Here is a 22,231-nt window from a genome sequence, read left to right as displayed (position 1 = left end):
GACCACATTTGGTCCCCATCTCTGGACAACTGAATCTTCCTCCACAGATTATTAAACCCGATTACCCAGAAATGGTTACAAACAGGCAAAGGTTAAGGGCCATCTGACTGGAGAAAGCAGCTGCTCCCAGTGCTGACGCTTGTGCAAATGCTCCAATGTCCGTGTGCGCCGCCCCACCCCCAGACCCTCCGCATGCCCTCTTGCCTCTCTCCGGGGGTATATATAGCCTGAGAAGGGACCCGGACAGTCCTGGCAGTCAAAATGAGGCTTTTCATCCCCGTCTGCTGCCTGCTGCCTCTACTGGCACTCGCCACTGCAGGTAAGACGTTTCAAAACTGGATTCGAATGCAGGTGACTTCTGTATATATGCAGCTGAAATGTGAACCTAGTAACAATGATTGGGTATTCATCTGGGAGTATTAGCCATCAAGATGAGCGTCTGAAATCCTAGATCAGCTTGCTTGTCCTTGGTGAAGATGAACGTCCCTGCATCTGTGCCTGCTTGTGTTCATAGAGTGTATATGGAGAAGTGTAGAGTTTACAGAATGTATATAACACGTGGGGTTTCTTGTCTTGTTGTTGTTTTTATGAACTTGCATTTGTAAGTTAGTCTAATTGTTCTTTGATTCGTTGACTAAGAGTCATCAAGTGCACTCAAGTACAGTATGTTCAGTACAACTGAATCTGAGTTTCTGGATGGCGTGAACTGTATGTGTATGGCGGGAAAAAAAGTGTTTCTGGGAGTCGTTCTTGCTGATTCTGGGCTTTGTATAGAGACACTTATTACTTATTACTCCACTGAATTATGTAACTTCTGACATCTGCTGTGTTCACTTGATTATTATAGTTAACTAAAACCATGAAACACACACACACACACACACACACACACACACACAAACACACACTTACAAAATTGTTGGTTGAAATTACATGACTGTTAACTGAAACAAAACAAAATAAAATATATAAAACCCTTTCATTTCAAATAGCCTACATGACAAAATATCATGTTTTCATTAAGTTTAACTTGGCGTATTAAAAAACTAAAAGTGAAATAAAAATGAATAAAAGCTGTACATTTTAAAAACTTACAAAACTAATAAAAATGACAAATAATAAATATAAACAGTAAAAACAAAAAAACATTCAAAAACTATAACAAATCTCAAATAATTCTAATATAACACTGGGTCATACATCTTAATCATTAACACACACTTTTATGGGTCAATGACTGATAAATGTCCACGATAAAGAATAGTAAAAATCTTTTAAAATTATTCTTTAAAATGCATAATAATTTCTTGAAATATACCTTTTATATTAATGTTGGTTACATAGATTTTAAAAATTTTTAGATGTACTTTTAAAAGTAACATTTTACAATTGTCATGAATTATTAATATTTTGAGGAGTTGCACCACATGACCTGAACTAAACTTACTTTGTCATATTTCTATTTTTTTATTATTATAATTTTTTCTTTTTTTATTAGATTGATTGACTTTGACACACGTTCATTTTCTATTTTATAAATATTTTTTTTTTTTCTGCATGCTGGTTGCACCACATGACTTTAACAGTAACAATAACTTTGAACTGGAAGACAAACATTTTTCAAAAATTAATAATCAGTGCAGCCATTTTTTATTGTTGTAGAAGTAATGTTAACAAAACACATCAAACTACTTAATAAAGTTTTCGCTACAATAATTTAATTCTTTTAATTATATCACCCTGAGGAGTGGTTAAATTAATTTTAAACATATATTTAAAATTCGAAATAAAAAACATGCTCATCATAGAAGAGGTGTATTAAAGTCACTCTATCTATGAATTGCATTTTAATTGCATTTTTTTAAGTTAAAAGAGCATTATTAATACGCATGAAAATAAGACAAAAAAAAAAAATATTTTTCCTCATTCTCCTGAGTGGATAACATTATTATTACAAATTTGAATATTAATTCTTATATCTTGTTATCTTATAAATTCTTATTCATTGTCTTTGTGATTGTTGGAATCCTTTGTCTCTAGTCAAAGAAAAACGGTTACTGTTGGTCAGCTAATTAGAGACTGTAACTTCTTCCTGTATTATCCTTGTCTGTCCTTGCATTGTTCTTGTTGCGTCTGTGCTGTCAGGCCTCGACTGCACCATGAAATCAGACACTGTTGGTCGAGCAGTTGCGTGGTCATGCTTCACGGCTTCACTAACACGCCCCCTTGTACTCTCTATCCACATATACACTGACAGTCCACAGCTGCTGTCACAACGCTACTGTCTCAATCACTATTTATTTCTGTCTTGCAGGCCTTGTAGGGCAACCATTATGTTAACAGTAGGACTTAAAGCTTCTGTCATGCCATGCTACTGTATGTGGCCTGTTTTAGCAGCGGGGCTTTCCCTGTTACAGTCCACTCACTCCAGCCAACCGTACAGAGACATTGCACTTGCAAGCCAGAGTAAACTACGTTGCTATACAAACAAATAAAACACACACAATACTTACATCAGCAAGTCGTACATAGTCATACTCTAAAACACACAGCCATGCATAAATAAATACATTAAACTGAATCAGCACAAATTTTGTTAGGTTTAGGGATGGACTTTCAAGAGAATCAGACTTCACCGGTCAAATTATGATTCGATTCATTAAACAGAACCGGCTCTTAAGAGTCATTCACTCGAGAATCAGACTTCACCGGTCAAATTATGATTCGATTCACTAAACAGAACCGGCTCATAAGAGTCAATCACTCGAGAATCAGACTTCACCGGTCAAATTATGATTCGATTCACTAAAAAGAACCGGCTCATAAGAGTCATTCACTCGAGAATCAGACTTCACCGGTCAAATTATGATTCGATTCACTAAACAGAATCGGCTCATAAGAGTCAATCACTCGAGAATCAGACTTCACCGGTCAAATTATGATTCGATTCACTAAACAGAACCGGCTCTTAAGAGTCATTCACTCGAGAATCAGACTTCACCGGTCAAATTATGATTCGATTCATTAAACAGAACCGGCTCTTAAGAATCATTCACTCGAGAATCAGACTTCACCGGTCAAATTATGATTCGATTCACTAAACAGAACCGGCTCTTAAGAGTCATTCACTCGAGAATCAGACTTCACCGGTCAAATTATGATTCGATTCACAGAACCAAAACCGGCTCATAAGAGTCAATCACTCGAGAATCAGACTTCACCGGGTCAAATTATGATTCGATTCACTAAACAGAATCGGCTCATAAGAGTCAATCACTCGAGAATCAGACTTCACCGGTCAAATTATGATTCGATTCACTAAACAGAACAGGCTCAAAAGAGTCATTCACTCGAGAATCAGACTTCACCGGTCAAATTATGATTCGATTCATTAAACAGAACCGGCTCATAAGAGTCAATCACACTCGAGAATCAGACTTCACCGGTCAAATTATGATTCGATTCACTAAACAGAACCGGCTCATAAGAGTCAATCACTCGAGAATCAGACTTCACACCGGTCAAATTATGATTCGATTCACTAAACAGAATCGGCTCATAAGAGTCATTCACTCGAGAACCAGACTTCACCGGTCAAATTATGATTCGATTCACTAAACAGAACCGGCTCATAAGAGTCATTCACTCGAGAATCAGACTTGACCGGTCAAATTATGATTCGATTCATTAAACAGAACAGGCTCAAAAGAGTCATTCACTCGAGAATCAGACTTCACCCGGTCAAATTATGATTCGATTCACTAAACAGAATCGGCTCATAAGAGTCAATCACTCGAGAATCAGACTTGACCGGTCAAATTATGATTCGATTCACTAAACAGAATCGGCTCATAAGAGTCATTCACTCGAGAATCAGACTTGACCGGACCGTCAAATTATGATTCGATTCACTAAACAGAACCGGCTCAAAAGAGTCATTCACTCGAGAATCAGACTTCACCGGTCAAATTATGATTCGATTCACTAAACAGAATCGGCTCATAAGAGTCATTAACTCGAGAATCAGACTTCACCGGTCAAATTATGATTCGATTCACTAAACAGAACCGGCTCATAAGAGTCATTCACTCGAGAATCAGACTTGACCAGTCAAATTATGATTCGATTCACTAAACAGAACCGGCTCATAAGAGTCAATCACTCGAGAATCAGACTTCACCGGTCAAATTATGATTCGATTCATTAAACAGAACCGGCTCATAAGAGTCAATCACTCGAGAATCAGACTTGACCAGTCAAATTATGATTCGATTCATTAAACAGAACAGGCTCAAAAGAGTCATTCACTCGAGAATCAGACTTCACCGGTCAAATTATGATTTTATTGACTAAAAATTTCATTTTGAAGAACTGGATCATATGAATCATTCGGAGGGAACATATATAATATATTATATAACATATTAAAATATTTTAGCACAGAGTTTCATCCACATTAGAAACATAACGGAAATCAATATCAAGAAAATCAATCTGTCATGTTTTTTTATTTTTTTCCTCCAGGGAAAAAGGGTCCTTAGTTATCTTTGATAAATAACTTTTGTACATACAAACACAAAAAAATGAGTGCTTTGACAGTCAGTGATATCAGAAAGAAGCATTTCTATAAAAGCTGAAGAGAAATGTCATTTTAGCAGATAAAAGCATAGAAGCTTCTCAGCTTAGGCTATTTGTGTCATGAAGACCTGGGATCGAGCACCTGTCCATTCCTGTCCTCACCTCAGAACATGCTGTCGAAGGGGGAAGGGCTGGTCTACGTCACTTAGACCTCACTGGAAAATGCAGATGATCTAGTATTATCAAATATATGGTTGGTTGGTTTCATTTTGGGGTAGTTTACAAGGACTAGTGCTATTATTTCAACAGGAGTCACCCGAGACACTATAATAATAATACACACAAAGAAATGTCCCTTCTCCACTGTGACTGAAAGCTCCCCAGCCGTTGTCTACAAAATAATACCTGTGTGGATTGGGATGGTCCTCGGAGAGTGTAGCATTGTTGCTCTTTCCCACCACTTGAACTGGCTCTAATTTAATTAAATCAACATGGCAGACTATGATATGGAGCAGAATATGAGCTGTTCAACAATTATGTAACCACAAACATGGACCAGTAAAGATAGAAAGCTAGAAGTAAAGAGTAACTCTTATGACAGTAACATGGCCTTAGGCCTTCAAAATGTCTCACGGTTGCATTGATGACACTCTTGCACTCATGTCTTTGGCCTAAATACAGCTCTCCTGGGTATGTGAGCATGTGTCTAAGTGCTCAAAACATATCTCATTTAACAGACTAGAGCCAATTCAATTAATTAGAGACTTCTAAGGAACACATAAGCCTGTCAGAGAGCATTTTTACAAGCAAGTGGTCAAATGCCAAAGGTAGAAGAGGTTTAGTTGAACTAACTATAGACACTGGTGCCATCTGCTGTCAGTATGTTGTTGAACCATTGCTTAAGAGTATGGCTAAGACACTTTTAACGAATTGAGGATTTGTCTTTTGAGGTTAATTTAGCATTAACTCAAAAGCGCTTTTGAATGTGATTTTTTTACTTTGATATGGATTACATTTTGTTGGTCACTGAAATGGCTGTGTGCAAAAATTATACTGGAAGACTAATTAATGCATCATTATTTATAATTTGATATGTATTTGCTCAAAAGCAGAGCTTTTCAATGGAAGCATTTGACATTAAAACTAGAGGTGGAAATCTGGTACATGCTAACACCTTTATCAGAGCCGCCGCACCGGATGACAGTATGAAAAATAAACCTCGCTCTGATGATCCACATGAACAGAAATGACTTGCCGTTCTCTTCTCTTGCCAGCTCTTCTCTCTATTTCAAGATGTGATTCACATGAAAAGCATTTAGCTCTCATCGAGAGCATTCATCACTGCATGAATCACAGAGATGGGTCATTGCCACATTTGCACCAAAGCAGCTCTACCACCAATTCATATTAAAATCCATAAACCACATTATTAAAGCTATATCATTTTAAGATATGGTTCTGTACATGATTAAGGATTGTAACCATGGTTTTATTTTGTTTGAGCTGCTGTGACATTGTAGATCCGGGGTGCACAATCCTGTTCTTGGAGCTCTACCTTCCTGTAAAGTTCAGCTCCAACCCTAATCAAACACACATGAACCAGCGATAATTACAGACAGGTGTGTTGTAGCAGGGTTTGCACTGAACTCTGTAGGAAGGTAGAGCTCCAGGAACAGGATCAGGGCTCATGATACTGTCTCCAACACAGAAAGCTAATGCTAATGTGATGAAATGATGCACGACACACTAAACAGAGTACCAAATCAATTACCCAACTACCCAAATGTAATTACTGAAAACTTTCATGTTTCAGCAGAAAAAAAAAAAAAATCGAACTTGTACATGATCATTTTTGTTGCCATTATGTTGTGATATCAAGTACGATTAAAGGGGTCATATGACGTTGTTAAAAAAGAACATTATTTTTTGTATTTAGTGTAATGAAATGTGTTTATGTGGTTTAAGGTTCAAAAAACATTACTTTCCACATACTGTACATTATTGTTTCTCCTCTATGCCCCGCCTTTCTGAAATGCATCGTTTTTTACAAAGCTAATCAGTCTGAAAAGTGAGGTGTGCTCTGATTGGCCAGCTATCCAGCGCGTTGTGATTGGCTGAATACCTCAAGCGTCTGACGGAAATGTCATCCTGTGATGCCGTGTCCCAGGATGAGACAAAAACATTAAAACCCATTATAAATGAGGCATTTGTTGAATCCAGTGGGGACATAATTACTGATTATAATGACTTATACTGTATTTTTACGCGTTGCATATCGTGCTGCTAAACATAAAACCATGTCTGCATTTGTGATTGGAGAAACGACAAACAACCAGCGCTACTCTACACTGCTCAAAACTCGCGTTTGAATCAACAGTGGCAAATAATTTAAATATGAAAACGTACTTACAGGCTGTGAGTCAGCATTATTTGTCAGAACACCGGCATTGTAGGCTACCCTCTCAGGAAACAGTCCTTGTCCTCCATAAAATAAGCTGCACACATCTGAATATTTGGGTTAAACTGTCCTGGAACAGTGTTGTTAATACAATTTAACCACTGATTTCTAGTCGTGTCCTCTTCTGGAAGGCCAAAAAATGCTACACCGAGAATCAAAGTTACACATTCTTTCTTTGCACATTGTGACGTAGACATGTGGGGGCGTGTTTAAACGAGGCGTTTTAGGGGAGCGTGGATGAGTCTTAACTTTTATAAAGAATATCTCTTTCGGTTTGAGATTTTAGTCTTTGCAACTTTAGGAATCTTATCTATTCACGAACAGCTTGTAACACTCCAAAGAGAAAGGAAAACTTGAAATCGCATCATATGACCCCTTTAATTCTTCATTCTGTCTGAATGTGCAGAGTTATATACCATCATATTTTGGTTAATATTATTGTTTTTCCTCTGCAGATGCAGTGGATTCTAAGACTGAGCCGCTTGTGCCATTCCAGCTGAAGTCTGAAGGCAAGCTGTTCAACTGCTGTGATGGCACAGAGGATATAAGCCAGAGCTCCTCCAATGACACTCCTGCACCGAACAGACCTGTGTGCCAACCCTGTGACACTGCTGCACAAATTGACACCACGGCAGAAGATGTCAGTTCTAATGAGGATGAAGAGGAGAAGGAGCTTGTTTCAGAAGAGAATTCTGAGGAGTTGAGTCAAGAGGAGACCTCTTCTGAAGAGATATTTGAGGAGGAGGCAGAAGGTGAGTCAGACGAATCTAATGAAGTGGTGGAGGAGGAAGTTCTTGAGGAGGCACATGAAGACGTGAAGGAGGAGGAGATCTCAGAGGTAGACAGTGATATTGAATCACAAATGGTTGTTGAGGAACCTGTGGAAAAGGAGGACAAGGACGTTTCTCAGACAGATGAGGAGGTGGTTGAGGAAGAGGAGGTTCTTCAGACTGAAGATGAAGCAGGTGAAGAAGAGGAACTTTCTCAGACTGAAGAGGAGGTAGTTGAGGAGGAGGATGTTCTTCAGATTCAAGAAGAGGCAAGTGAGGACGAAGAGGCTTCTCAGACAGAAGAAGAGGCAGATGCAGTTCCTCAGCTTGAAGAGCAAGTGGAAGAGAAATCAGAAGAGGTAACAGAGGAAGAAGCTGAAGAAGAGGAAGCAGTAACAGAGGACAAAGGAGCTCCTGAAGTTGCCAAAGATAAACAATCTATAGAAGAACCAGAAGCTTTTGTAGAAATGGTGGAAACAGAAGCTGCCGAGGAACTAGTAGCAGATGTTGTTGAATTAGCCCAAGAGGTGAATGAGGAGCTTGAGGAACCAACTTCAGAACAAATTATGGTCCAAGAAGATGTTTCTGCACCTGCTGAAGAAGTAACGGTGGAAGAAGTGTCAGATGATGTACCAGCAACCAAAGTGTTTACGAAAGGTACAGTAGGATTCAGGCAGCATAAATAACATGGGACATTTCATGCTAATATGAAACAAGATAATGTTTACATTTGTAAAAGTATTTTCTAAAATCAAAAGTTCTGGATTTTGTACACATATATTCACTAAACAATGTTTATATTCATTAAACAAAGTTCTGAGGAAGTCAGTCCAGTCACTTAAATAAGAATCCATGCAATCAGGAATTTCCCGTGAGGGCAAAAAAAATCGCTAATGTTCAGTTCGGTCACACAAAATTGCCACTGACCAACAGAAAGCGGCTTGGTTTGAAAGTGACTTTTGAGAAAAAAGAATATGCTAATGTGACTGCACCTTTATACTGATCTAAAGTCTAATATATTTAAAAGCTTCAGAATCATCATAAAGCTTGTTGTTAAAGCCCATTATAGTGGAAATAACCAGTGAGAAGGTGCTACATTGTTGTCCCGTCCCCAGGGGGCAGAGTTGGACACTATTGCTTCTCCACCTGATCCTTTGGTCAAAGGTGGCACAGGAATAAACCCACCACCAAAATAACCTAACAGAAATAACCCCTGGCACAAGTCTATTCATAACAATATGTTCTCTGGCCTGCATGGAGGACAGTTTTGTAATAGGGAAGAAATGTTTCAGATGCTTTTAATAGTACATTGATTGTGTTTGACTGGCTTCAAATAGATGGTTGATGTACGTGTAGCAATTGATGGGTCCAACATGACAGCTGTATTCTGTTTTGGAGACTGGTTAGACACTACTGATTAAGAAAAATAAAGTGAACTTAAAATAATAAATGAAAATAAATAATGGGGAAAAAAATGAAAACTAAACTAAAACAGCAATAAGAAAAACAACTGAAATGACAATCAACAAAAACAGAAGTGTACTGTATGTCTGTTGGGTAGAACACATCACACTGATGCGGATAATATGACTGAAACTAGCGTGCCAGCGTGAAACCATAACTAGAACATCACCATTTGTGTAAGTCTAAGCTGGTCTTTTTTAGCTTTTAGCTGCGCACTAAAAAAAACAAGCAACACATTGAGCTGATACATTGTTTCCTGTTATTGTGATTCTTGTGTAAATACAGATGCGACTTCTTTCCTCAGAGCTCTTGTTTACTTCAGATGTAAATCTAAATTCTGGCAATGCTCTGTTGATTCCACAACAGACTTCTTAGCTGTAAATAATAAAAATAAAGATAAATTACATAGAACCAATTTAGAAATATGTCAACAAGATAAAAACGAAAAGGTTTACCTAGAAAGTAAATTTTTAAAATAGTATTTAAAAAAATTGAAAATGCTAAAAAAAAAAATAATAACCTTGTTTTGTGTGTCCACAACAACAAAAATGTTATGATGATATGAGCTTCATGTTTTATTGCTGATTTTGACTGGCAGTGGAGAAAACAACCCGCTCAGGTCGTGCCACAAGAGATCAGTCTCACATTAAAGAGACGCTGCGTCTGGCAACAGCTGAACCTTCACAGGAATTTGTTGGTGAGTCATATAATGAAATTAAAAAAAAATATATATGAAAAAAATAAAGAAGTATTACCTTTCTGAGCTATACAGTATCTTCCATATGACCTTTTGAAGTAGCAGTACAAGTCAGTTTCTAGCATAATTTCATCAGCTCTGCCTTTCGTAGATGCTCTGAAGAAGCTGCAGCATGTCTACAACACTGCAATCAAACCCTTGGACAAGGCCTACAAATACAATGAGCTCAGGCAGCATGAAGTGTCAGGTAACGTCTTTTGAAATTGGATTAGTTTTAAAACGTCATTTCAGACTACTGTTCTTCAACCATGAAAAGGATCTTAATGAACTCCTATCCTCAGTTGAACTCTCCGTTTTCTTCACATTGTTCAGATGCAGAGATCACATCTAAGCCCATGGTTCTGTTCCTGGGTCCTTGGAGCGTTGGCAAGTCTTCAATGATCAATTATCTTCTGGGTCTCGATGACTCTTCACAACAGCTTTACACTGGTAACCCATCAATCATCAAATGAATGATTGTAAAATGAAATGATACAATTAAATATTAGTTCTTCTATGCTCCTTCATCTCAGTCTCTTTTGTTTTCTCTCAGGGGCTGAGCCCACAACCTCAGAATACACTGTACTGATGCACGGTGAGAAGTTTCGTACCATTGAGGGCATTGTCATGGCGGCAGACAGTTCCCGCTCTTTCTCACCACTAGAGAAGTTTGGTCAGGGGTTTCTGGAAAAGCTGGTGGGAATCGAGATGCCGCACAAACTCCTGGAGCGCGTCACCATTGTGGACACACCTGGAATCATTGAGAACCGCAAACAACAAGAGAGAGGTGAGAAAACAATGTTCACAAAGACTCGGAAAAAGAGTATAGTGTGAACAAATTGATCAAAAGTGAAAGTAAAGACATTTATAATGTAACAAAGGATTTCTATTTCAAATAAATGCTGTTCTTCTGAAATTTCTATCAAAGAATCCTGAAAAAAATGCATCACAGTTTACAAAAATATTAAGCAGTGCAACTGGTTTAAACAATGATAATAATAATAAGAAATGTTTCTTGAGCAGCAGATCAGCATGTTAGAATGATTCCTGAAGGATCATGCGACAATGAAGACTTGAATTTAATTTTACCACCAAGGGATTAAATACATTTTAAAACATATTAAAATAGAAACAAATATTTTAAATTGTGATAATATTTCACTGTTTTTACTACATATTTGATCAAATAAATGCAGCCTTGGTGAACATGAGAGACTTCTTTCAAAAACATTAAAAATCTGACCGACCCTAAACTTGAACGGTAGGGTGTCGTTTGATATTTTTGAAATACTTCTGACAAAACAAACAAGGACGGCCTATATCTTTAACTACACATTGTTATATAAACAACCAGTCATTAACTCAGCAGTTTGGGTGTTTGACTCATTAGAGTCTTTCTTTTGAGAATCAGACTACACTTGAATTTTGCATTCACTAAAAAAAAAAAAAAAAAAAACCTGCTCATTTTAATCATTCGCTCAAAAACAATACTTCACTAATCATGCTGTTTGTTTTACACTGTATATTCACTAGTGGTTCTGTAGCACCACTGAATAAGTAGTTTTTAATATATAGCATTTCCCTCAGAATTGGTGGAGGACTGCATAAGAATCAGTTTCAGTCCTAACAAATAAGAATATAATAAGTATAAATATGTAGTATAACTAAAACATTCTGCCTTTGGACACACTCTGTTGTTGTATTTTAGGGTACCCCTACAGTGACGTCTGCCAGTGGTTTATCGACCGTGCTGATCTCATCTTCCTGGTGTTTGACCCAACCAAACTCGATGTGGGTTTAGAACTAGAAATGCTGTTCAGACAGATGAAGGGACGCGAGTCACAAATCCGTATCATCCTCAACAAGGCTGACAGTTTAACAACCCAGGACCTAATGCGCGTGTACGGCGCCCTCTTCTGGAGCATGGCACCCTTGATTAACGTGACAGAGCCACCGCGTGTCTACGTGAGCTCCTTTTGGCCACAGGATTACTCTCCCGACACCAACAGAGACCTTTTTAAACGTGAAGAGATCTCTCTGCTGGAGGACCTAAATCAGGTCATCGAGAACCGGCTGGAAAACAAAATCGCCTTCATTCGGCAGCACGGCATCCGCGTGCGCATCCACGCCCTCCTGGTCGACCGCTACCTGCAGACGTATTATGAGAAGCTGGGCTGGTTGAGTGACCCACATGAGGTTTTCAATGATATTGTGAGTGACCCCGACAAATTCTACATCTTCAAGTCCATTCTGGCCAAGACCAATGTGAGTAAGTTCGACTTGCCAGAACCGGAGGCGTATCGGGACTTCTTTGGAGTCAATCCTCCCAGCGGCTTTAAGCTCCTCTCCTCATACTGCAGCTGGTCAGGCGGATGCCTGCTGGAGAAGATCGAGAAGGCCATCACAGATGACCTGCCGGCTTTGCTCAGCAGTCTGGCAGAGAAACGGGAAGTCAAGGCAGAGGCATCGGCAGAAACCAAGGAGAAACCCCAAAACCGTTGGAGGAGACAGTAATAGAAGATTGGTGGGAGATGTGGGAAATATGAAAGAGTGGCACCAAAGCAATGAATGGATGAATGAGAGAGTATAAGTGACGCAGATGAGATTCACATCAATGGAAAGCCAGTTAAACACTGTGTACAGAGACTTTTACCACTCTGTATAAAACAGACCTGAATGAAGGGAATCGGTGTCCTATTTTTCTTCCTTTTCTTCCTTGTTCTAATTTAACTCAGCTTGCAATAATTTTACTTATTTATACTGTTCGAAATAAATGACGTGTCATAATCTTATTTATTTATTGTTTGAATGTCGTTTTAAAAGTGTGAATTATGGAAGCTTGTTTTTGCCACAGGATAAAAAAAATAAATGAAAGGTAACTGTGAATTTTTACCTCACAATACTTAATAAATAAATACTTTTTTGAGAAAAAAAAAAAGTCAGAACTGGTAGATAATACCTAGATTTGCAAAAATATATATATCTTCAGTGTCTATGTTGCAGACCTGACTGAGAGTTTATAACTCTGAAATGTGAGATAAAATGTCACAATTACCCTTTTTTTAATTTAATTTTTTCTTTATGCCGTGGTGGAAACAGGCTTCCACAGTGAATATGCCGAATGTGGTAGAACGTTGATCTTGATTTCATTACTTCAGTTCCACTTGTAAATTTCGATCATATTCCTTTGTACAATTTACTGGTGTACAAGTTGTTGGTTGCATTTGTTCACATTATTGCATGTTTCAACTGTTACATTAATTTTTTTTTGTGGCTCTTGAGTTACCCAATATGGAAATTAAACGTTAAACTGGATATTTAAGTCAATAATAATAGTAAAACATTTAGATACAATAAATACAGGAATGAATTGTGAGACAAATGATAATGATTTTGCAGCTGCAGTTCACTTCAACATAAGAGGATCCAAAATGTCCACTAGGTGGCGTAGCATATCATTTAACTCACTGCAATAAAAATAGTGATCACAGTTCAATGACGTAACATGTGGTCTCATATAAAAATGCATTTTATGTCAGTTATCTGTTTGATAGCAGCAATATATGCATTTATCTATATAAAATACAGTTTCAAGCAGGGCAGTTTGTGTAAAACATTTATTTTATAGAGCTACACCACATGAAAGCTCACTTCTCTTAAGTATTTAATGATTCCTAGAAGTGTGAATGTTGTAATATCTGCAATAAAGTAGTAGCCTGAGTATACAACTGATATGAAATTTGCATTAAGTGCTGTGTGGCTAGTTATACTCTTGTTTATTTAATAATCCACAGCTGTGTTTTTTGAGTCAGAGACCACAGGTGGCCACTAAGAAATAAAAGCTGTACATGTATGCATGACGACTCCACAGGCTCCTGAATGCACTCTTGTGTCATAACACTTCCCTTCTGACACAACACAGCGTCTCAGAAACTGGACATGATGAATGTCTGGAACGGGAAGTGCGGGATGATTATCACTCGGATGTGACTTACCCGATAAATCAAAGGTCAAGACGCACCAATGAATCTCAGGTATGTTCCTAGATGAAGGAACACATGCACATTTACGCTTATCTAAATGAGAACATACCATTCAACCATTTACACTTCTATTGCTTTTAAATGAAGTGAATTATAAATACTACAGACTAAGAATAAACCTGAAGAAAATAGCTTTTGCTTTTTTGAAAGTCAGGGTTTATTTGTATATATGGCAATTGCATGTTGTGTATGTGTGTGTGTGTGTGTGTGTTTGTATGTATGTGTATGCATGTCTGTGTGTTTATATATGTATGTGTGTGTGTGTGTGTGTGTGTGTGTTTATATGTATGTATGTATGTGTGTGTGTTTTTATATATGTATGTATGTATGTATGTGTGTGTGTGTGTGTGTGTGTGTGTGTGTGTGTGTGTGTGTGTGTGTGTGTGTGTGTGTGTGTGTGTGTGTATATATATATATATATATATATATATATATATATATATATATATATATATATATATATATATACCTCGAGTACCTTAGAGGATGTTCAGATTTGATGCCACATTCTGAAAGGAATAGAATAAAATAAATAAACAAATAGTTACATATTGACAATTTAGTGCACTCAAGTTTATTTACTTTCTTATTTTATACTAACTTACTTCTATAACAGTTTATGTGAATAGTGAATTACTCAGAGGATAAATAGAGGCACAATTAAACTAAACGTACCTGTTCTTTTGATGACATAACATGAACTCCACGCCAAGAGAACATTAGTGAAATTTGAGTGTGAAGCCGTTCTCATGCGTGCGCGCCGCCGTTAAGGAGCCCTGCGTGCGCGCTCCCCAGCGACTAGCCCCTTCCTCCCCTTATTTCAACTAACATTGTAGTGAAGCTGTCCACCCCACCGCACGCCCACAACCATCTTTTCCGAGTGTGCTCAGAACATGGTGCTGCTGCTCGTGATCGCAGCGCCCGGGTAAAGCGCCAGCCCGCGGTGTTCAGCTCCTAACGTTACCGGCTCCCGCCGTTCCCTTCAACAGGCTCGTACAGACGGGGAGGAGAACCGAGAGCGAACGGAAGAGGACGCAACGCCACACAGCTGCGGTGCGTTCGCCTGGCACGAGCGTTCCCGTGAAAAACAGCGGACTTGAAAGCAGTTTCGGAGGAGAGCTAAACGGACAAAGTGTGGATTAAAGAGGCGGATAACGCTGGAGCGCTGGCGCGGGATTTTAAGCGTTGGAGTATGAGAGCTCATTCTTTCTCTGAACTCCACGAGTGTTGAACTGCCACCCCGATCACACGACTTGAGGCCTGGGAAGAAAAAAAAAAATACTAAACAAAACAAAAAAAACTTTCGTCTTCATTTTGAACATTGAAATGATTTGATATTACCGCAGAGGAACCGGTTAAAAGTGGTTACACACAAGCAGGGATATACTTTGCCTCAGCACACGTTGACTTGTTAAATGCCATCAGTGTTTTCTTCTTCTTGGAAGTTGGAATCTTAAGTGTTGGTCTCCTGGAGAGGGCAGATATGCACGAGCGCGCTGCTCCCTCACGCAAACCGCTGATGTCATTAGAAGTTGTCACGACGTCACCCGGAGCTTGAAGTGTTCTATGCGCTTTGAAATCTGGAAAACCCGCGGCTGACATCCGGAGCGGGTGTTCAGGAAAGGACGGGGCTCCTCCATGGGAGCAGGCCGTCTTCTGACCCTCGGCGAGGCGGCAGTGACGGAATCTGACTTGAGTTTTGACGGGAACACACGGGCGGCTTTAACCGTCAGGCATTTATTTTTCCTCGGTTTGCGGACAGAAGGACGATTCTCGCTACTTCGTTATGTCAGAACCTAAGGGAATACACTGTTAGTTATCTCTGAATCAATTTTCTGTGTTTTTGACCGCATAAAGGGAAAAGTGGCGCATTTAAAAATATATATATCTCAGCAACTGGCGCCTTTTTAGCAGCTAAAACTCTTTGGAAAAACAGCGACCGTTAAGTTTGGCGTTTGCGGAGTTAAAACTGAAACCGAGTACGAGAAATGTGTAAAATCTGGCATATGGAAACATGAAATATAACCTTGGTTTACCTTTGCATGTCATTTGGGAAGGGAAAGTAAATTCAAGCATTGTCGAGCATTGGAGAGGGTGTTTGAGGGACAGTGTTGACTGGATTAAAAAGAAACTCATTTAAAAGCCGTTTCAGAACACCCGATGTGAACTAACCTACTTTAAAAAAAATATTCATTAATTTAACGATACGTACTTGCTCCTGTGGTGTTGAATTCGTGTTTAAAGCAATGTTTTTAGAAAAGCAGGATCGAGCGGATGACAGTGAGTCAGTGTCGGCCGCGCGCACGGAGCAAAAGTACACTCACGCGCGTTCACGCGCCACTTAGCCATAGAATATAATGGAATCCGAGTGCTGACGTAATCCCAGCACGGATAAGGAACTGCTCAAGAGTCCAAGACGGTCCATCTTCATAGTGAATGCACTTGGAATTTACTTCCGGCTGGACTCTTTTCTAATATAAACTGTGCTTTTTGTTCTCATACGGATCCATGTCAAGTGCCCCTTCCTCTGTACTGTCAGCAGTTGGTGATATGTGTTAAATTAAAGTCAGTTGTTGTCTCATCACCATGTCATTGCCAGAGCAGCACCAGCCACTGCACGAGACGGAGGTGAGGTGTGATAGCGAAGGGGGAGCTGCTACTGTGCGGATAACCGACAGCCGTAATCAACAGGTGGGTCCAGGCAAGGAGGGCATGGGCTCCTCCAAACCTTGCAAATACAGTATCTCGTCAAGCTGCAGCTCGGGGGAATTGGGTGTTCCCAGGGCTGTGATGACTCGTCTGAGCAGTCCAAGGAGAGTGCCGCCACTGTTTGAGAGGTCTGCCGCACAGTGCTGGGACCCCAAATTTAACTCCGCCATCCTGGAGGAGGCGTGCAGGGAACGCTGTTTCCCACAGATGCAGAGAAGGTTCCGCTACATCCTGTTTTACCTGGCCACTGCTGCGCTCCTGTGGGGGATCTACTTTGGGATCAATAGCACCAGGTGTGACCCTACAAACTTCCTGGTCCCCACGGCAGGGTTTTTTGTACTGTGCCTCCTCCTCCTCTGCTTTACATTCTCAAGGCCATATGCGCGTTACTACAACCACACATCCTTCCTGCTTACGGTGATCATGTTTGGGATCACCCTGGCGCCTCAAATGCACACTTCTCACTTTGCTCATTTTGATGTCCAAAAACCAGGCAATCAGTCACTACTGCCTACGTCTCAAAATGCTCCGTGTATATCACCCGTTGGGACGTTCTCCCTCTGTATAGAGGTGCTGCTTTTGCTGTACAGTGTGTTGCACTTGCCACTGTATGTGTCGGTGCTTCTCGGCCTGCTGTATTCTGTCCTCTATGAGGCTTTAGGCTGGCTGTACCTCGTTCAGATGGACGTTAGCTATGTAGAGTCGCAAAGGTCGGACTTGCATACTCTGAGCTGGCTTGGCCTAGGTAAAGTCCTGCTGCACCTGTGCGCGCACATCATTGGCATCCACATATTCATCATGTCCGAAGTGCGCTCTCGGAGTACCTTTCTCAAGGTAGGTCAGGCAATCATGCACGGGAAGGGCCTGGAGGTGGAGAAGGCGCTGAAGGAGCGGATGATCCACTCCGTGATGCCCCGGCTGGTGGCGGACGAGCTCATGAAGCAAGGAGACGAGGAAGGTGAGAGTTCTGGGAAACGATACAGCGCAGGTACCTGCTCCGTTGCCCCCGCATCTGCCGCCACCTCATCCAACCCCAAAAGCAACAAACATAAGAAGAACTCTATCCCTCGCGGACAAATCATCTTCAGACCCTTCAACATGAAGCGCATGGAGCCGGTGAGCATCCTCTTTGCAGACATCGTGGGATTCACCAAAATGAGTGCCAACAAGTCCGCCCCTGCTCTGGTAGGACTGCTAAACGACCTCTTCGGTCGCTTCGACCGTCTGTGTGAGTTGACCCGCTGCGAGAAGATCAGCACTCTAGGAGATTGCTACTATTGCGTGGCGGGCTGCCCGGAGCCGCTCCCCGATCACGCGTACTGCTGTGTGGACATGGGGCTCGGGATGATCCAGGCCATCGAGCAGTTCTGTCAGGAGATGTCGGAGACTGTGGACATGCGTGTCGGCGTGCACACCGGCACCGTGCTCTGTGGTATTCTGGGAATAAAGCGCTTTAAGTTTGACGTTTGGTCCAATGATGTCAATTTGGCCAATCTTATGGAACAGCTGGGTGTGGCGGGAAAGGTGCACTTGTCGGAGGTCACAGCAGGTTTTTTGGATGACCGTTATGAGAGGGAGGATGGACGAGTGATGGAACGTGTCGGGCACAGTGTTACTGATCAGCTGAAAGGTAAGACACAAGAATAATATATCAATGTGTGTTTGTTTGTTTTTTTTCTTTGAACTCATGCATTAGGGAACAAAAGTGAGACCACTAGAGAAAATCCTTCTGTTTTGCCTTTTTATCGAATTGAAAATGAAAAAAATCTGTCTCCTCAGCAGCACTACAGCTTCATGAGCTCCACAAAACCTGATGCTCGTGTTATCCAGTGTGATTTTAAAAAAGATCCAAAGAGCATCTTGTGCTTCATTAAAAGCAAATGACATGATGTCACCCATGTGCTTCATTTTACGTTCTAACATTTACATTTTTCCAAACCTTAAAGCTGTTTATTTTTTTAGGTTTTCATTTTGAGTCTCTGATTTTCACTGTCAGACTTTTGGAGTTTACGATGTCAGTTACATTACATAGTTATGCTTGCACTAATATGTTGTTTAGCCATGTACGTTTGTGGTGATTATGTTCTTTTATTGACTACTGTTACCATGTGAAGATAAAGTTGATTGTGTTTTATTGTGCACCCGGTAGTCATGTCCCCTCAGGACTTTGTACAAAGGGCTGCAACTCTTCTCTACTTTTATTGCACACTCATATAATATCATTCCAAACTAAGCTGTAGAAAAACTGGAAAATGGTGATCGTTTTTGACATTTTTATACGGCCTGAAGCAATGTCCTCGCAGGACCCTGTATAAAAAGCTCCAACCACGGTCCAAAATTACCACTCACCAAGTGCCAAATGCTAAAAAAAAAGTAGCTTTGTTGCATAATTAAACCCAGTTCCGCTTTATTAGGAACTACAGTGTAATTATTATATTAAACTGTAAGAATTAAAATGTTTTTTTTTTAATGTATTTTTATATATATATATAAATAATTTTTGACCCCGACTACAGATCTTTTTCTCTTTTATTGGTCCCTTATAATCTCATTTGTATCTTAACTGTAGACTCGCTGTGTCATTGAGGGCTCGTTGTTGTTCGTCTGTAGCTCTATTGTATTGCTGTTGTAGTTCTTTTATTGTAGCCTCCCTTTGACATGATTGCTTTCACGCTTCTGCTTTCTCAGTAGCATCAGTGGCTATTTGAACGGCCACATCCAGCAGAGCTGTTGATTTAAAGTCGTAGTGACAGACACAGGCAGAGGTCCCTCTTTTTTCTTTCTCCTTGTCCTCCTCTCTCCTGCCCCTGTCCTTAATCTGAACCCTGTTTTTGTTCCCTAACTGAACCTCTCGGGATCTCGTCCCTCTTTATCCGCAGTACCACTTCAGATGTCCTCTTGTCAGTCAGAGATAGGTGGCAGCTATAGTGATAGACCTATGGCAATGAATCATGACAGTATTTGTAAACCCGTTGGTCGCTTTTATGGTCTACAAAACTGGTCTTGTATTTGTTGCAGCTTGTTTAGATTGGTTCCTCATTAAAGATGAATTCTGTTGAGAATTAGTAAAACCAAATTAGCTATTGCAGACTAGACACAAGCCACAACCAAAGAAAAAATTTTTAATACTTATACAATAAAAACCCCAAAATACCAAAAACTATAACAATAAAAAAATATGTTAATATGTATAGAGTTAAAAGCCCATGATACCAAAAATATATAACAATTAAAAAAAAATTATTTATATATATTATTATATATATATAATTATCATTATTATCATTATTATTATTACTGCTGTTGTTGCCTTTTATTTTGTTGCATATTCTTAATATAAACTGCAGCATGTAAATTTGGGGTAAGATTTTTAAAATAATTCTTAAAGTTTCTTATGTTCACCAAGGCTGCATGTATCTGATCAAAAATACAGTAAATAAAAAGTAATATTTTGAAAATGAGTACAACTTAAAATAACTATTTTGTTTAAATAAATATATTTTAAAATGTAATTTATTCCCGTGATGATGAATTTCCAGCATCATAACTCCAGTCTTCAATTTCACATGATCCTTAAGAAATCATTCTGATATGCTGATTTGCTGCTTAAATTAACATTTATTATTATCAATGTTGAGGACAGTTGTGTTGTGATTATTTTTTATAATGTAAAAGTATTAATAATAAAAGTATTTCTCGCTCTCGCTCTCGCTCTCTCTCTCTCTCTCTCTCTCTCTCTCTCTCTCTCTCTCTCTCTCTCTCTCTATATATATATATATATATATATATATATATATATATATATATATATATATATATATATATATATATATCTCTGACCCCAAGCTTTTGAATTGTAGTGCTTGCCTTTGTGCAGGTGCGCTTCCATATTTGCATGCGTGTAATTCAGCTTTAATCTGTTGTACCGGTGTGCTGCCTCACTGTAAATCAAACAGACCTGGCAAATTATCACTGTAGAACATTGAGTTTAATAACAAACCAATTATATTGGTATTTATTTCCTCCTGCCTCTTTCACTTTTTTTATATGAGGATCCTGCAGTCAACAGTAGTACCCAGCCCCAGAGTACTTATTTGTTCAAGTTGTGTAAAGTTAGCCTACCAAATTTCCCTCTGTTAGTGGTGGCAGCTGGAGGGGGATTCAAAATGTGTTCCCAGGGGCCTTGTGGGACTGTGATCTGTCCCTGAACAACACAACCGTAGTAAGAAAGACTCAGATGTATTTTGAGGGTGCTGACAGAGCCAGGTTTGAAATGAATAGAGAATGCAGTCAGGACAATATTTTTAATGCTCACATTTATTTTTCACGTTTACAGTGATTTTAATGTGCTTTTTAATTGTCCATTGAGTTAGGGACTACAAATCTTAAACATTTACTGCTCTTTGTTGTCTTGCAGGTATGAAAGCATTCGGACAGATATAAAACTTTAGCTTTAACCCTGTAAAGTCAGGGGTATGAAATAATAGTTGTACAGTCAAATGCTAAAAAGTATAAATGATCAATCAGATGACAGAAGGAATGTAGTAGATTCTAGATTGTGTACAACAGGTTTTCAGCAAAGTTTTGATCATGTTGATAATTTATAGGCCTTAGAAATGTGCATTTCAAATATGACACCGTAGGCTTTATAGGGTTAAGAAATTAAACAGAGAACATAGTTTCAGACTCACTAAGTTTGAAAGTTTTCAAACAAAGGCTCTATTATTTATGTCTTTTGCATCATTAAAATGTGATTGGTTAATTTGAGCGGCACGGTGAGAGATGCATTGAATCACAGGAGGTTATTATCAGCTGGTTCCAATCAGCGTCCGATTGTTTGGAGTTAGAAAAATATAGTATGCGCTGTTGCATTCTCAGTATTTAGTTTTGCCTCAGATTATATGCATTCGCTTTAACAAGCAGTTTGTTCATTACCACGGCGTCCACGTTGAATGCGATTTTTCTCATGAGCAAAAATGAACTGTACACAAGAGGTGGAAAGCTGCCGATGACTACATTATTTAAGGCTATTTCAATTCGTTACAACTGATCCTTTGTGGATCCTTCTGATCTGTTTGTTCATCTTTGTCCATGTTTCTTTGACAAATGGCATCGTCTCAGTCTCATGTGTGCTGCATGTGAGTTAACCACACCCACTTATTTACATGTCGAGGTATACATGGAAAAAAAAAGCTGTTATGGCTGGCATTTTATACTGGAGTAACAATATATAACGACATACCAGCCATAAAGCTATATGAGTCAGCCATACTCCCAATGCAAGTTGTGTTGTTGGTGGAGCAGATGGGAGTCTGTTCTTGTAGATAAGGAGCCCAACCCTGCTGGACACACTTGTGCCAGGAGATATAGACGAGCTCTTTATTTGGGAAAGAAATTCCCTTCCTCCATTTAGCCATGTAGACGTGTGTAAACAGTCAAACTTTTGCATTGTTTTTGTGCCATGTACTCTAAG

General features: G+C 39.4%; 2 protein-coding genes and 2 long non-coding RNA genes across 5 annotated transcripts in view; 2 read left to right on the top strand and 2 right to left on the bottom strand.

The window, feature by feature from the left end:
- The first annotated feature begins 166 nt into the window (after positions 1-166).
- Positions 167-12,798, top strand: LOC109046871 (sarcalumenin-like). The gene is made up of 7 exons (XM_042711964.1): positions 167-319; positions 7,492-8,463; positions 9,869-9,967; positions 10,119-10,214; positions 10,340-10,456; positions 10,560-10,793; positions 11,715-12,798. Exons 1-7 carry the CDS (start codon positions 262-264, stop codon positions 12,518-12,520), a joined length of 2,382 nt encoding a protein of 793 aa, XP_042567898.1. The 5' UTR covers positions 167-261; the 3' UTR covers positions 12,521-12,798.
- LOC122134900 lies at positions 9,507-9,915 on the bottom strand. Its single transcript, XR_006153192.1, has 2 exons — positions 9,791-9,915; positions 9,507-9,645 (listed from the first exon to the last, which is right to left on the bottom strand). It is a non-coding gene; the product is annotated as an uncharacterized LOC122134900 (long non-coding RNA).
- A 208-nt stretch (positions 12,799-13,006) lies between the features above and the next one.
- Positions 13,007-14,866, bottom strand: LOC122134899. 2 transcript variants are annotated; one of them, XR_006153190.1, is made up of 3 exons: positions 14,725-14,866; positions 14,519-14,558; positions 13,007-14,048 (listed from the first exon to the last, which is right to left on the bottom strand). It is a non-coding gene; the product is annotated as an uncharacterized LOC122134899 (long non-coding RNA). The 2 variants fall into 2 exon arrangements; XR_006153191.1 differs by having other exon boundaries at positions 14,528-14,558.
- A 21-nt stretch (positions 14,867-14,887) lies between these two features.
- Positions 14,888-22,231, top strand: part of LOC109046870 (adenylate cyclase type 9-like) — a 32,325-nt gene continuing 24,981 nt past the window's right edge. Inside the window, exon 1 of the mRNA XM_019064653.2 lies at positions 14,888-18,388. Coding sequence (XP_018920198.2) covers positions 16,636-18,388 — 1,753 coding nt within the window. The 5' untranslated portion in view covers positions 14,888-16,635. The remainder of the gene's footprint in view (positions 18,389-22,231) is intronic.

The sequence above is a fragment of the Cyprinus carpio genome, chromosome A22 (genome assembly GCF_018340385.1).
Source record: "Cyprinus carpio isolate SPL01 chromosome A22, ASM1834038v1, whole genome shotgun sequence".
Taxonomy (NCBI): domain Eukaryota; kingdom Metazoa; phylum Chordata; class Actinopteri; order Cypriniformes; family Cyprinidae; genus Cyprinus; species Cyprinus carpio.
This window is presented reverse-complemented; position numbering and strand designations above follow the sequence as displayed.